The sequence below is a fragment of the Macaca mulatta genome, chromosome 18 (genome assembly GCF_049350105.2).
Source record: "Macaca mulatta isolate MMU2019108-1 chromosome 18, T2T-MMU8v2.0, whole genome shotgun sequence".
Classification (NCBI taxonomy): domain Eukaryota; kingdom Metazoa; phylum Chordata; class Mammalia; order Primates; family Cercopithecidae; genus Macaca; species Macaca mulatta.
Genome location: NC_133423.1, coordinates 71,404,629 through 71,419,884, shown reverse-complemented (window position 1 = coordinate 71,419,884; position 15,256 = coordinate 71,404,629). Strand labels below are relative to the sequence as shown.

At 38.5% G+C, this 15,256-nt stretch overlaps 1 protein-coding gene across 2 annotated transcripts in view; it reads right to left on the bottom strand.

Annotated features, from left to right (window-relative positions):
• The window catches only part of ROCK1 (Rho associated coiled-coil containing protein kinase 1), a 156,710-nt gene that overhangs the window by 39,260 nt on the left and 102,194 nt on the right, over positions 1-15,256 (bottom strand). For both annotated transcript variants that reach the window (XM_015121598.3, NM_001261134.1), the window contains 2 exon segments: positions 4,796-4,902; positions 3,345-3,495 (listed from right to left, as the gene is read on the bottom strand). In XM_015121598.3, coding sequence (XP_014977084.1) covers positions 3,345-3,495; positions 4,796-4,902 — 258 coding nt within the window.

The window sequence follows — 15,256 nt, the reverse complement described above, 5'->3', positions numbered from 1 at the left end:
AAATCCATCCACTATGTTCTTCTGACTCTTGATATCTCTCTCCTGAGCGCCAGACTTAGATACCAATTGACTATTTAACATCTCCACCTAGATATCGAATAATCTTATTAAAGTTAACATATCCACAATAGATGCCTTTACTTCTGGCCTATCCCCAAACCACTCCAACCCCAGTTAGTCTCAGTCTTTCGTTTTTTTTTTTTTTGCGACGGTGTCTCGCTGTGTCGCCCAGGACAAAGTACACTGGTGCAATCTCAGCTCACTGCAACTTCCGCCACCTGGGTTCTAGCAATTCTTCTGCCTCAGCCTCCTGAGTAGCTGAGATTACAGGTGCGCATCACTACACGCAGCTAATTTTGGTATTTTTTAGTAGAGGCGGGGTTTCACCATGTTGCCCAGGCTGGTCTCGAACTCCTGGCCTCAAATGATCTGCCTGCCTCGGCCTCCCAAAGTGCTAGGATTACAGGTGTGAGTCCCCGCACCTGGCCTCCTTCTATCCAATTCATCACCAACTCTTGTCCTCTATACCTCAACTTCTTTGCCGCTCTACTACTACCAGTGTTTACAGCCTATAGCCTTCTAACTGATCTCCCTTTTTATCACTGTTCTCACTCTTGAAAGCATTCCCCACAAAGCAGCAGAAATGATATTTTAAAAACATAAATTACACATCCCAGAAGCTTAAAATGTGCTAGTGCCTTCATACAAATCTTAGAATAACAATACTGAACTTACTATCACTTCTGCCTGGAATGTATTTTCTCCAGCTCCTTTAACAGGTGGTTCATTTTGACTTTCAGTTCTTACCTCAAATATTATGAGCTCAGAGAGCCTTTCCTCAGAACCCCCATCTAGGGCAGTGCCAAGTCAAAACAATGATATTAATGTGTATTTTCTTCCCATTAATAATTACAAGCTGTACATATTTTCATTTATGTATTTTTTTTTTTTTTTGGTCTATCTTCACCATCTGAATGTAATCTCCGGGCTTCCTGTCAGTTTTAGTCTCTGCGATATTCCCAGCTGTGCCTTGTCTGTAGTAGGCAGTCAGTAATTAAGTGAAAGAAATAAAAGTAGCTCAATATGGCTAAAGCACAGGATACACACAACAAAGTGTAGAGCAGGAAGATTGCAAAGACAGACAGGTGTCAACTTAAAGATTCGGTATATCCAAGGAGTTGGAAAGGTGCCCTGCAAACAATGAAAAGCCACTAAAGGATTTTAAGGATAACAAAATATGATTTGACCAAAAAAGAAAATTGTTCTAACCTAAGTGAGAATGATTGATGAATAGAACAACTCTTGGCAAAATGAGGATGTGATGTTCAGTAACAAGATAACAGCTACTGAAAACTTTCTATGCACAGGCACTTTACATGCATTTTTCATCTAACTTAAAATAGTTACAGGGCAACACTGATCTGTCTGATTCCAAAGCCTTGGCTCATCTCATAAAGACCCTATGGCCATTAACTAGGTTAGTGAGAATAAAGAATAAGAGCAGGTTTGATGGATAAGATTATGAGCTTTCTTTTGAGGAAAAATAATTTAAGATGCCAACACATCCAGACTGTAGTAGGTTAAGAATAAGTAGAAGGTGAAGAAAGACTTGTTAGAAGTTTGGATATTAAAATTTTTTTTTCTATAAAGAATCTGACACCATTGAATTTGACTATTTTATTATTTTATCTGAAATAAAACAGTAGTAATTAGTAAGGATCACCGATTGCTGCATGGATTTGTCTATTTGTTTTTAAGATGGAGACTTGTTCATGTTTACAGTAAGAAAGAAGATAATGGAGGTAAAAAGGTCGAGGATATAGAAAAGAAAAAGAGATAAGAAGTTAAGATGAGATAAGAGGAGATTACCCTCCTTTAAGATAATAGTGAAGATAATGAAGACAGGTAAAGAAGTAGGATAGATTGACAAGAAAACTAAATTTTGAGGAGTTTACACCTATGCTTTCATTATTTATTTGTGAAATAAGAATAGAGTTCACCTAAAATTGGAGTGATAAAGAAACGGCACAGGAAACTTGAGAAGATAAATAAAAGTCTGGGAAAAGAAATTTATGAGTGATATGTTTAAAGAAATTGACAGCTTGGGCATGGTGGCTCATGCCTGTAATCCCAGCACACTGGGAGGCCAAGGCGGAAGGATCCATTGAGCCCAGGTGCTCAAGACCAGCCTGGACAACATAGTGAGACTCTTTCTCTACCAAAAATAAATAATTTTTAAAAATTAAAAAAAAATTGACAACTCAGGTTGCAGATAATGCATTGGACTAACACTCAACTGCTTGAAGAAAGTGGCTGGCTGGTCTGAACTAGGGTTGTGTTTGGAGGCATAACACAGTGGAAGTACAAAGAAATGAGAAAATTGAGGGTACAAAGCAAGATAGCATATGAATTAACAGACAATGAGGTCCAGAATGGATCATAAAGAAAATCAAGGAAAGGGCTACTAAAAAACAGAGAAAAGACAGATTTCACTAACTTTTATAGGAAACAGAGTAGTAAACTGAGGGAACAAGGAGGTGAAATTGTGATCTTAAAAAATGGAAAGCATTGCCAGGCATGGTGCCTCATGCCTGTAATCCCAGCACTTTGGGAGGCCGAAGCATGTGGATCACCTGAGGTCAGGAGTTCGAGACCAGCCTGGCCAACATGGTGAAACCCATCTCTACTAAAAATACAAAAATTAGCCGGGCATGGTGTCCGGTGCCTGTAATCCTAGCTACTTAGGAGGCTGAGGCAGGAGAATTAGGAGAATTGCTTGAACCTGGAGGCGGAGATTGCATTGAGCCAAGACTGCACCATTGCACTCCAGCATGGGAGACAAGACAAGAGCAAAACTTTGTCTCAAAAAAAAAAAAAAAAAAAGGAAAGTATCAAAAGGAAGGCACCCTCTTCTTGATTATAACTTATAATTTCTTTCTTTCTTTGAGACATAGTCTCACTCTGTTGCCCAGGCTGGAGAACAGTGACGCCATCTCGGCTCACTGCAACCTCCGCTTCCTGGGTTCAAGCGATTCTCCTACCTCAGCCTCCCCAGTAGCTGGGATTACAGGTGTGCGACACCACACCTGGCTAATTTTTTTTATTTTTAGTAGACACGGAGTTTCACCATGATGGCCAGGCTGGTCTCAAACTCCTGGCCTCAAGTGATCCACTGGCTTCAGCCTCCCAAAGTGATGGGATTACAGGTGTGAACCACTGTGCCAGGCCTGTAATTTATATTATAATTTCTACAAGTTATACAGTATAAAATTTTGATCAAAACCAAATTTTCTGTAGTCACTATTTGAAGCCAATTTTGTAAAAATAATAAAACTGACACTTACCACACATTGCCACAGACTTTGCCTCTTCAATAGATTGATGTTTGTCAGTTAAACGAGCTTTGGTTACTTTGTGTTCATTTACCTCTTGTTCTAACCGTTGTTGTAATGATTTAAGTTTGTAGTTTAAATCTATTTCTAAATTATTCTTTTCCTGTAAAATGGGAGTAGGAGTCATGTAATAAACTGTGCAGAAGGCATGCATGTTAGTAAATCTTACATTTACTATTCTGGAAGAGATAAGATGCCTTATTTTAAAAATCACAATAAACACATATAATTAAAAGCAAAAGATAACCTTTTCTTTACCCCCTCCCTTCCCATTTGAATCATTAACCATGGCGGAGGGCAGAACAAAGCTGTGCTGGTGGTTATGTTCAGGACAGTTCATTGTTAAGATCAGAAATGAATAAGTCAAATTTTCAGTTTATTTAAAAATTTTTGATACCATCTTTTTTTTTTTCTTTTTTTTTTTTTAAAGAGATGAGGTCTCACTCTGTCACCCAGGCTGGAGTGCTGTGGCACCTTCTTAGCTCACTGCAGCCTTGAACTCCTGGGCTCAAGCTATCCTCCAGCCTTAGCCTCCAGAGTGGCTAGTATTACAGGCATGTGCCATCACACCTGGCTAATTTTTAAGCATTTTTTTTTTATAGAAATGGGGTCTTGCTCCATTGCCCAGGCTATTCTCAAACTCCTGGGCTCAAGCAATCCTCCTGTGTCAGTCTCCCAAAGTGTTGGGTCTACAGGCATGAGCCACCTTGCCTGGCCTGGTACCACTTAAAAAATATATACTAACTGATGTTTATCTACATTTGCATCTATATCCACATTTACTTTGCTTTCACAAAAACAAAACAAAACAAACCACAAAGCATCCTGTGGCAAGTCATTGACATAGAAAGGAAAAATGAGTCAAAATATATTCCATTTCTGTTTGAGTACCCTTTTCTACTCTTCCTTCTTTTATCCTAAGTCCATATTTACACCAGCTTGGCCATCAAAAACTATTCTAATTGTGACAAAACATGTCCAAAGGACAAGATAAGTAAGTCATGGCTTTTCTGATAATTTGCCTGAGGTTCTAATGAACCTCCAACATTACAGAGAGGCTTTGAAAAAGTGACAGCTGTATCTCTATATCATCTATCTAACTCTTAGCAAGGTACATAACAGAGAATAACCAACGACATTTTTATTGTTAAGAAAATTCTAAATGCAAAGGCCAATCACTTTATGCTCTTTTCTATTTTGCTAACCGTAACAAAACAGAACAGGTACTCATCATCTACCATGTACTGATCTGTTGTTTTCCTTCTTCATAGGCCCTCACAGCACATTCATCTTACTCATGTACAAAGAAAATAGGCAAATATACTTCATAAAAAGGTATTTCCAAACCAAAGCAATCTGTGTGATACTATTTTATAATAATTGGTATATGTTAAATCAATTACCTTTTCTGAGTGATTAAGCATGTCTTGAGCCTCTTTTCTTTCTCCTTCCACTTTTTCAAGATTATGTTTGAGATGCTTCACCTCCTCTTGTAAAGATGTAATTCGAGCTATCAAGTGAGAAAAAAGTTCAAGTCTGTAGTCATTGAAAGAAGTCTTCTTGTTCAGTGTGACAATTTAGTTTTTAAAAAATGTGTTGTTTTTTAAAATGTATTAAGTTTCCTGATCCGATAAAATTAAGTGTTTTCACAATAAACACAAGATACAGAATAAAAATATCAATGCTAATTGGATATAATCTAGTGCACATTCCTTATTTACAAGTAGCCAAAGAGATGAAGCCTCAGCTTCAGCTAGAAATCAGATCCAAGTCCTTACTGAGTGCTCCTTCTAACGACATTAAAGGTGAGAGCCTTTTTTAGTCAATTAAGGCAAGTATTAAATGGTACATATGTGCCAGACACTGCAGTGTTTAATAAAATTATTTTTAAACTTAATGGAGCCGAACTCTATTTTCATAGAAAACTAAGTTTTTAAGGAATTCATGTACTCTAACAAAGCTTAGTTTTAACTTACCTGATGTTCATGCCTTGCAATGGTAGTAACTCATATATTTAGTAATTGTCTACTCATTAAAACATGCTTTAACCTTATAGGCATTTAAGGCATAAGTATTTAATAAACACACAAATTTAAAACATGTAGAATCTAACTTAATATACTTATATTGTCCAGCTTAAAATAAAAATTATATTTTCATATTTTGTGATTCAAAGTGGCCTAGGATTTGACAAGGAAAATACATGAAGAACCTGAAGGGCCAGTAAAAATTCTGTACTACTCAAAGTACAGTCTGACTTACTGTACTTGCCCCACTCTCAAATGTATTCTAGTTACCTCCCATATTTCAGGGTTTCTAAAGTAGTTCTTTAATAAACAAATAAATATTAAGTCTTTGGCACCTGATAATGCGTATCTGGCTAGATTAGTTCTAGATCTAGAGAACAATGAAATAATTTTATTTACACACTCAAGATATTTTCATGTTGGAGTATGTTCAGGTAGGAGAAAGAAACACCTGCTGCTTTCTTTCAAATCATTGACCAAAAAATACAGAGTATGTGTGTGGTTTGTATGGACATAGATAAAGCAAATGTGCCAAGATGTTTAAATGTTGAAGTGCTATTTAGAAATTATAATTTAAAAAATAAATGATATAATTATCTTTAAAATGGGCCAGGTGTAGTGGTTCACGCCTGTAATCCCAGCACTTTGGGAGGCTGAGGCAGGCAGATTGGCTGAGCCTCAGGAGTTTGAGATCAGCTTAGGCAACATGGTGAAACTCTGTCTCAAACACAAAAATCAGCTGAGTGTGGTGACACAAGCCTGTAGTCCCAGTTACTTGGGAGACTGAGGTGGGAGGATCACTTGAGCCCAGGAGTTCTAGGAGAAAATCTGTTTCAAAAATCATTTTTAAAAATTTGTACAAAGACAGTAATTCAAATTAATATTTGAATTTTTGAGGTAGAAGCAGTTTACTAAGGAGACAAGATAATAAAACTATATGGGTTGAATCCACGCCAGATTCCTAACAACCACATGAAAGAGACAAATTAAGTATAGTTTATTTTCCTCCTTTACTCTGTCTGAAAAGAAATGTCAGAAATAAATAGAACTTACATGTGCAATACATGAAAACAAAAAAGCTTTATATACAGAAAATATAAAAACACAGTGGGAGGAATAAGGGCCCAAATACCAGGTATCATAATCTAAGTTGATTAAAACAATAACATTTCTAAAAGCTAATAGGAGATAAAATCTTCATAATCTAGTCAAAGACTTTTTCGATAGGCCACACTAAAAACCACACTAACAATAAAGAAAAAACTAGATACACTGGACTACATCAAATACAAGAAATGAAGACCTTCTGCTTATCCAAAAGCGGCACTGAAGAGTGAAAATGGTCCCACCATGCAGTAGGCTGACTATAGTTAACAATAACATACTGCATATTTCAAAGTAGCTACAAGAGACGATTTTGAATGTTCTCACCACAGAGAAATGACAAATGTTTGAGGAGATGGATATACTAATTACCCTAATTTGATCAGTACACATTGTATACACGTACCAGAACATCCCATAAGCACGTACAATTATTATGTGTCAATTAAAAATAAAATACGGGGAGGCAGAGAAAGGTGGCCAAATAGAAGCCTCCACCAATTGTCCTCCCTGCAGGAACACCAAATTGAACAACCATTTGCAAAGAAAAGCACCTTCATAAGAACCAAAAATCAGCTTAGTGATATGTATCAGCTTGGCCACAGTGGGGTACAGCACCAAGCAGGCTCTTGGGGTCCCCAATTCCAGGTTCTGGTTCTTGGACGGCATTTCTGGACCTGCTCTGGGTCAGAGGGGAGCTCAATGCCCTGAAGGGAGAGTCCCAAGCCTGGCAGCATTTACCACAAGCTGACTGAAGAGCCCTGAGGCCTTGAATGAACATCGGCAGTCACCAGGGGGCATCTGCTGCAGGCCTGGAGCAGTGGTGGCCATGGGGAGGGACTCTTCTGCTTGTGGAATAAGGAGGGAAGAATGGGAAGGGCTTTGACTTGTGGCTTAGGTACCAACTAAGCTGCAGTAGAACAGAGCACCAGGTAGATTCCTAAGGTTTCCAACTGTAGGCCCTGGCTCCCAGATGGCATCTATGGATCCACTTGGGACAAGGGGGAGCTCACCACCCTGAAGGGAGGGATACAAGCCTGGCTGGCTTCACTAACTGCTGATTATAGAGCCTAGGGCCTTGAGTGAACCTAGGTAGTAGCCAAGCAGTAGTTACCATAGGTCTTGGGTGAGACCCAGTGCTGTGCTGGCTTCAGGTCTGACCCAGCACAGTGCCAGGGGTGGTGGCTACAAGGGTGATTGTGTAATCCCTCCCCCACCTCTCCCTGGCAGCTCAGCCCAGAGAGACTCCATTTGTTTGGGAGAAAGGGAAGAGAACAAGAGTCTCTGCATTATAATACAGATAATCCTTCCAGATCTTACTCAAGACCACCAACATGGTACCTCTAAGAGTCTGCAGGAGCCACAGTATTACTGGGCTTGGGGTGCCTCCTAATACAGATATGGCTACAGTGACCAAAAACTTGGATCACAACACCTAAGTCCCTTCGAATACCTGGAAAGTCTTCCCAATAAGGACAGGTACAAACAAGCCCAGAATGCAATGACTGCAATAAATACCTAACTCTTCAATGCCCAGACACCGACAAACATCCACAAGCATCACGACCATTCAGGAAAACATAACCTCACCAAAGAAACTAAATAATGCCCCACAGACCAATCCTGGAGAGACAAAGATATAAGACCTTTCAGACAGAGAATTTAAAATAGCTGTTTTGAGGAAAATCAAAGAAATTCAAGATAAAACAAAGAAGGAATTCAGAATCCCATCAGATAAATTTAACAAAAGATTGAAATAAGTACAAAGAATTGGGCAGAAATTCTGGAGTTGAAAAATGCAACCGACATACTAAAGAATGCATCAGGGTCTCTTACCAGCAGAAATGTTCAAGCAAAAGATAGTATTAGTAAGCTTGAAGACAGGTTATTTGAAAATACAGTTGGAGGAGACAAAAGAGAATTAAAAAGAATGGAACATGCATATAAGATCTAGAAAATAGCCTCAAAAGAGAGTATCTAAGAGTTATTACCCTTAAAGAGCAGGCAGAAGGAGAGAAAGGGGTAGAAAGTTTACTCAAAGGGTAATAATACAGAACTTCCCAAACCTAGAAAAAGATATCAATATTCAAGCACAAGAAGGTTCTAAGGCTGAAGCCTTAGGTCTGACTCAGCACAGTTTCAGGGGTGGTGGCCATAGGGTAATGATAAGTACACTGAAAAACAGTATTGTAACACTGTAATTGCAGTGTATAAATTATTCATATCTTGGGTAGACAGATTAAAAGAACTGATCAAAAATAACAACTACAATACTTTCCAAGACGCAGTAAGATTATAAATAGAAGCAACAAAAAGTTAAAATGCAGGGGACTAAGTTAAAGTGTAGAGTTTGTATTAGTTTTTTCTTTGCTTGTTTGTTAGTTTGTTAATGCAATCACTGTTAAGTTATCATCAGTTTAAAATAATGGGTTAGAGGATATTATTTGCAAGCCTCATGGTAACCTCAAATCAAAAGACATACAACAGACAGATACCCAAAAAATAAAAAGCAAGAAATTAAAACCTATCACCAGAGAAAATCATCTTCATTAAAAGGAAGCAGGAAGGAAGGAAAGAAGGAAGAGAAGACCACAAAACAATCACAAAAATAAAATAAAATAAAATAACAAAATGGCAGGAGTATGTCCCTACTTATTAAAAATAACAATGAATGCAGATGAACTAAACTGCCCAATCCAAAGACATGGAGTGCTGAATGGACGAAAAAACAAACAAACAAAAACACAGAACCCAATGATCTGTTGACTACAAGAAACACACTTCACATACAAAGGTACACATAGATATACATAGAGAACACAAGGGGATGAAAACAGATATTCCATGCCAATTAAAAAACAAAAAAAGAGCAGTAGTAGTTATACTTGTATCAGACAAAACAGATTTCAAGACAAAAACTATAAAAAGGCACAGAAAAGGTCATAATGTAATGATAAAGGGGTCAATTCAGCAAGAGAATATAACAATTGTAAATACAGATGCACCCAACACTGGAGCAACCAGATATATACAGCAGACATTGTTAGAGCTAAAGACAGGGAGAGACCCCAATCCTGGAGACTTCGACTCCTCACTTTCAGCACTGGACAGATCATCCAGACAGAAAATCAACAAAGAAAACATCAGATTTAATCTGCACTATAGACCAAATGGGACCTCATAAATATTTACAGAACATCTCATCCAACAGCCACAGAGTATACACTCTCCTTAGCATGAGGATCAATCTCAACGACAGACCATATGTTACGCCACAAAGCAAGTCTTGAAAAATTCAAAAAAAGGAAAATTACATCATGTATCTATCTTCTCTGACCACAATGAAACAAAACTAAAAATCAATAACAAGTGGATTTGTGTGTGTGTGTGTGTGTGAGACGAAGTCTCGCTCTTGTACCCCAGGCTGGAGTGCAAATGGCATGATCTCGGCATACTGCAACCTCCGCCTCCCAGGTTCAAGTGAATCTCCTGCCTCAGCCTCCCAAGTATCTGGGACTACAGGTGCCCGCCACCACTTCTGGCTAATTTTTGTATTTTTAGTAGAGACGGGGTTTCACCATGTTGGCCAGGCTGGTCTAGAACTCCTGACCTCAAGTGATCCACCTGCCTCGGCCTCCCAAAGTGCTGGGATGACAGGCGTGAGCCACCATGCCCTGCCAACAACTGGAATTTTTGAAACAATACAAATACCTGGAAATTAAAGAATATGCTCCTGAATGACCAGTGGATTGATGAAGAAATTAAGAAGAAAATTAAAATACTTCCTGAAACAAATGATAATGAAAACAAAACATACAAAAGCCTATGGGATACAGTGAAAGCAGTACTAACAGGAAAGCTTAAATCTCTGAGCATCTACATCAAAAAGGTAGAAAAACTTTCAATAAACAACTTAATGATACATCTGAAAGAACTAGAAAAGCCAGAGCAAATCAAACCCAAAATTAGTAGAAGAAAATAAATAATAAAGATCAAACACATGCAACCTACCAAGACTGAACCATGAAGAAATCCAAAACCTAAACAGACAAATAACAAGTAATGAGATCTAAGCTGTAATAAAAAGTCTTCCAGCAAATAAAAGCCCAGGACTGAATGACTTCACTGCTAAATTTTACCAAACATTGTTTTTTGTTTGTTTGTTTTGTTTGTTTGAGACAGAATTTTGCTCTGTTGCCCAGGCTGGAGTGCAGTGGTACAATCTCGGCTCACTGCCACCTCCGCTTCCCCGGTTCAAGTGATTCTCCTGCCTCAGCCTCCCGAGTAGCTGGGGTATGCACCACCATGCCTGGCTAATTTTGTATTTTTAGTACAGATGGGGTTTCTCCATGTGGGCCAGGCCGGTCTGCAACTCCTGACCTCAAGTGATCCATCCGCCTTGACCTCTCAAAGTGCTGGGATTACAATCGTGAGCCACCGCATCCGGCCCTTACCAAACATTTAAAGATGAACAAATAACAATCCCTACTCAAACTATTCCAAAGAACAGAGGAGGAGAGAATGTTTCCAAACTCATTCTACAAGGCCAGCATTACCTTGATACCAAAACCAAATGAAGACACATTTTAAAAGACAAACAAAAAAGCTATAGGTCAATATTCACGATGAACACACATGCAAAAATCCTCAAGATGCTAGCAAACCAAATTCTATAATACATTAAAAAGTTCATTCATCATGGCAAATATCATTTGCTGAAATATCACTGTTTTAGCAAAAAACTAATTTAAATATGTTAAAATGCCAAAACAAAATATAAAATTTACAAAAAGGCATAATCTACAAAAAGGCATTGAGTCCCACCAAGAATATACAAAAATTAAAAATAAATTAATGGACAAGATATAAGAAGAAGAAAATGCACATTAAGAAAAAGCCTCGGCCGGGCGCGGTGGCTCACGCCTGTAATCCCAGTACTTTGGGAGGCCTAGGGAGGCGGATCACGAGGTCAGGAGATCGAGACCATTCTGGCTAACACGGTGAAACCCCATCTCTACTAAAAAAAAAATACAAAAAATCAGCCAGGCGTGGTGGCGGGCGCCTGTAGTCCCAGCTACTTGGGAGGCTGAGGCAGGAGAATAGCAGGAACCCGGGAGGCGGAGCTTGCAGTGAGCCGAGATGGAGCCACTGCACTCCAGCCTGGGCGACAGAGTGAGACTCCATCTCAAAAAAAAAAAAAAAAAGAAAAAGCCTCAGAGTCAGATACATTTAATGTAATTTATAGTACAAATTTTAAATCCACCCAGAAGACACAGGAGTCAAAATCTTGCACACCAAAAAACACTACATTAAAAATACGTAAAGCAAGGTATTCATGAAATACCCACAGCTAACGTCATACTCAATGAACAATCCAAAAAGAAAATTGAGAAAATTCCATTTACAAGAGCATCCAAAAGAATAAAATACCCAGGAAGAAATCTGCATATAGAACACTAAAAACAAACAAACAAAAACACTGCTGAAACACATTTTAAAACATCTAAATAAATAAAATATATCCTTGTTCATGGACTGGAAGACAATATTAGTTTTGATGTTTTTTTGAGACAAAGTCTACCTCTGTCAGCCAGGCTGGAGCACTGGGACGACAGGCGTGCACCACCACACCTGGCTAATTTTTAATTTTTTGTAGAGACAGGCTTTGCCACATTGCTCAGGGTGGTCTCAAACTCCTGCGCTCAAGTGATCTGCCCACCTTGGCTTCTCAAAATGCTGACATTACAGGCGTGAGCCACGGCGCCTGGCTGGAAGATTTAATATTGTTAAGATGGCAATACTACATAAAGTAATCTACAGATTCAAATAAATCGCTATCAAAATTCTAAAGATCTTTTTTGCAGAAATGGAAAAGCCAATCCTCAAATTCATATAGAATTGCAAAGAACCCTGAACACGTAAAACATACTGAAGAACAATGACAAACTTGGGAGGGCTCAAACTTCCTGATTTCAAAACTTGCTACAAAGCTACAGTGAACAAAACAAAACAGTGCGGTACATGCTGGCATAAGGACAAACACACAGATCAATGGAATAGGGCTGAGAATCTAGAATATCATAGATGCATTATATCTATATTCAATTGATTTTCTTTTTTTTTGGAGACAGGGTCTCGCTCTGTTCGTCCATGCTGGAGTGCAGTGGTGCAATCTTGGCTCACTGCAACCGCTGCCTCCCAGGTTCAAGTGATCCTCCGGCCTCAGTCCCCTGAGTAGCTGGGACTACATGTGCGTGCCATCATGCCCAGCTAATTTTTGTATTTTTAGTAGAGACAGGGTTTTGCCATGTTGCCCAGACTGGACTCAAACTCCTGAGCTTAAGCAATCCACCCAACGCAGCCTCCCAGAGTGCTGGGATTACAGGTGTGAGCTACTGCACCTGGCTGCCAATCGATTTTCAACAAAGATGCCAAGACCATTTACAGAGGAAATAGTCTGTTCAACAAATGTTGCTGGGACAACTGGATATCAGATGCTCAACATCATTAGTCATTAGGGACAATGAAAATCAAAACAAACAACAATGGGACAACCACCATATACCCACTAGAGTAACTATAACTGAAAAAAGGAAAATACCAAGTGTGGGCAGGGATATGGAGAAACTGGAATCCTGTACATTGTTGACAGGAATGTAAAATGGTGCAGCCATTGTGGAAAACACTTTGGAAATTCCTCCAAAGTTACACATAGAATTACCAGAAGACTCAGAAATTCCACTCCTAAATATACACTCCTAAAGAATTAAAAACAGGTACTCCAACAAATACTTGTACACAAATGTTGAAGCAGTGTTATTCACACAAGCCAAAAGGTGGAATCAATCCACAGGCCCATCAACAGATGAATGGCTAAGCAAAATGTGGTATATACATATAACAGAATATTACTCAGCCATAAATGAATGAACTACTGACACATGCTACAATATGGATGAACCTGTAAAACATTATGCTAAGTGAAAGAAGTCTGACACAAAAGGTCAGAAACCCTGTCTCTACTAAAAATACAAAAATTAGCTGGGCATAGTGGCGCATGCCTGTAGTCCCAGATACTTCTACTTGGGAGGCTGAGGCAGGAGAATCACTTGAACCCGGGAAGCGCAGGTTGCAATGAGCTGAGATCATGCCACTGCACTCTAGCCTGGGCGACAGAGTGAGGCTCCGTCTCAAAAAAAAAAAAAAAAAAAAGAAAAAAGAAATACACGGGAGGCTATGAGAAAAAAACTCACAATGATAGTGAAAACTTTTAAAACACATTTTAAAATTTGACAGAATAGACAAAAATATTTTAATAGTTCCTGATCACAATAAATAAGAAATTATTAATTACAAAAAAATTGTTTCCTACCTCTGTCCATTAAAACGACCCACTAATATTGACCAACCCAACAGTAGTGAGTACCCATAGAATTCAGGTTACAGACCCTGAATGTCATATGCTACAAAAGGAACTGGAGTTCCTAGGCAAATGGGTGATTCCAGGTCTGGGCCAAAAAATAATCCTGGAAAATCTATGCATATCAAAAAGCAAGGATGCTATCCAAAACTACTAGGGTAGTGTCTAAACTTAAAGAATTCCTACTAAACTTCAAGTGAGCATCATTAAGAAAAATGCAAAGGGCTAATATATATTAAATATATTAAAATTCATGAGTTCATAGATACATTTTTAAAATTCACTAATCATCTTTGGAGGATGCCTGGGAAATAACTCACTGTTCCAAAAACTGACAAATAATTAAGTATTTAACCTGACTTTCTTTTATAAGCTGTACCTCAAAGTAACTACTATATAATTGATGAAGAAATGTTTATCTCTAGAGTAGTATGCCAATTAACAAATGAAGAAGGATAAAAACAGATGATCACCACCGCAAATTCCTAAGGAAACAAAGGTCCTAGGCAATGATATCATCAACGGCTACTAACACCACAAAAAGATACAGCCAGACTTTAAGTTTTTACATTTGTTTGTTTGTTGTTGTTTTTGAGACAGGGTCTCTCTCTGTTGCCCAGGCTGAAGTACAGTGGCACGATTTCGGCTCACTGCAACCTCCGTCTCCTGGGCTCAAGCAATCCTCCACCTGAGCCTCCTAAGTAGCTAGGACTACAGGTGTGTGCCACCATACCTGGCTAATTTTTGTATTTTTTGTAGAGATGGGGTTTCATCATGTTGTTCAGGTTGGTCTCAAACTCCAGGGCTCAAGAGATCCACCCACCTCAGTCTCCCACAAGTGTTGGTTTTACAGGTATGAGCCACTGTGCCCAGCCCAGATTTTATGTTTATGTATCTCCTGGTACCTAAATACTACTACTTACAAGTATTCTTGACAAAGTCCTACCCGAAGTAGATCACATCTCTAGATCTAACATCTGGTTTAAAGTACTATCGCAGACACAGCAACATGCTAAATGATACCAGCGGATGAAATCAGTAAAATTCTGAATGGGAGCCACTCACAGGACCAAAAAAACCCTGGTTTCTTTAACCAAAAACAGTAGCAAAAAGAGATTACAAAGAACATAAAAGGGAGGAGGAAAATACAGATTAAAATAAACTTAAGGGACGTTATTAATGAAATGCAATGTCCAAACTTTGGATCCAAATTCAGGCAAAATAAATGCAATAATAACAACAAATTATGAGACTACTAGAGGAATTTAAGCAGTAATTAGATATTTTATAATATTAAATAACTGTCACCTATT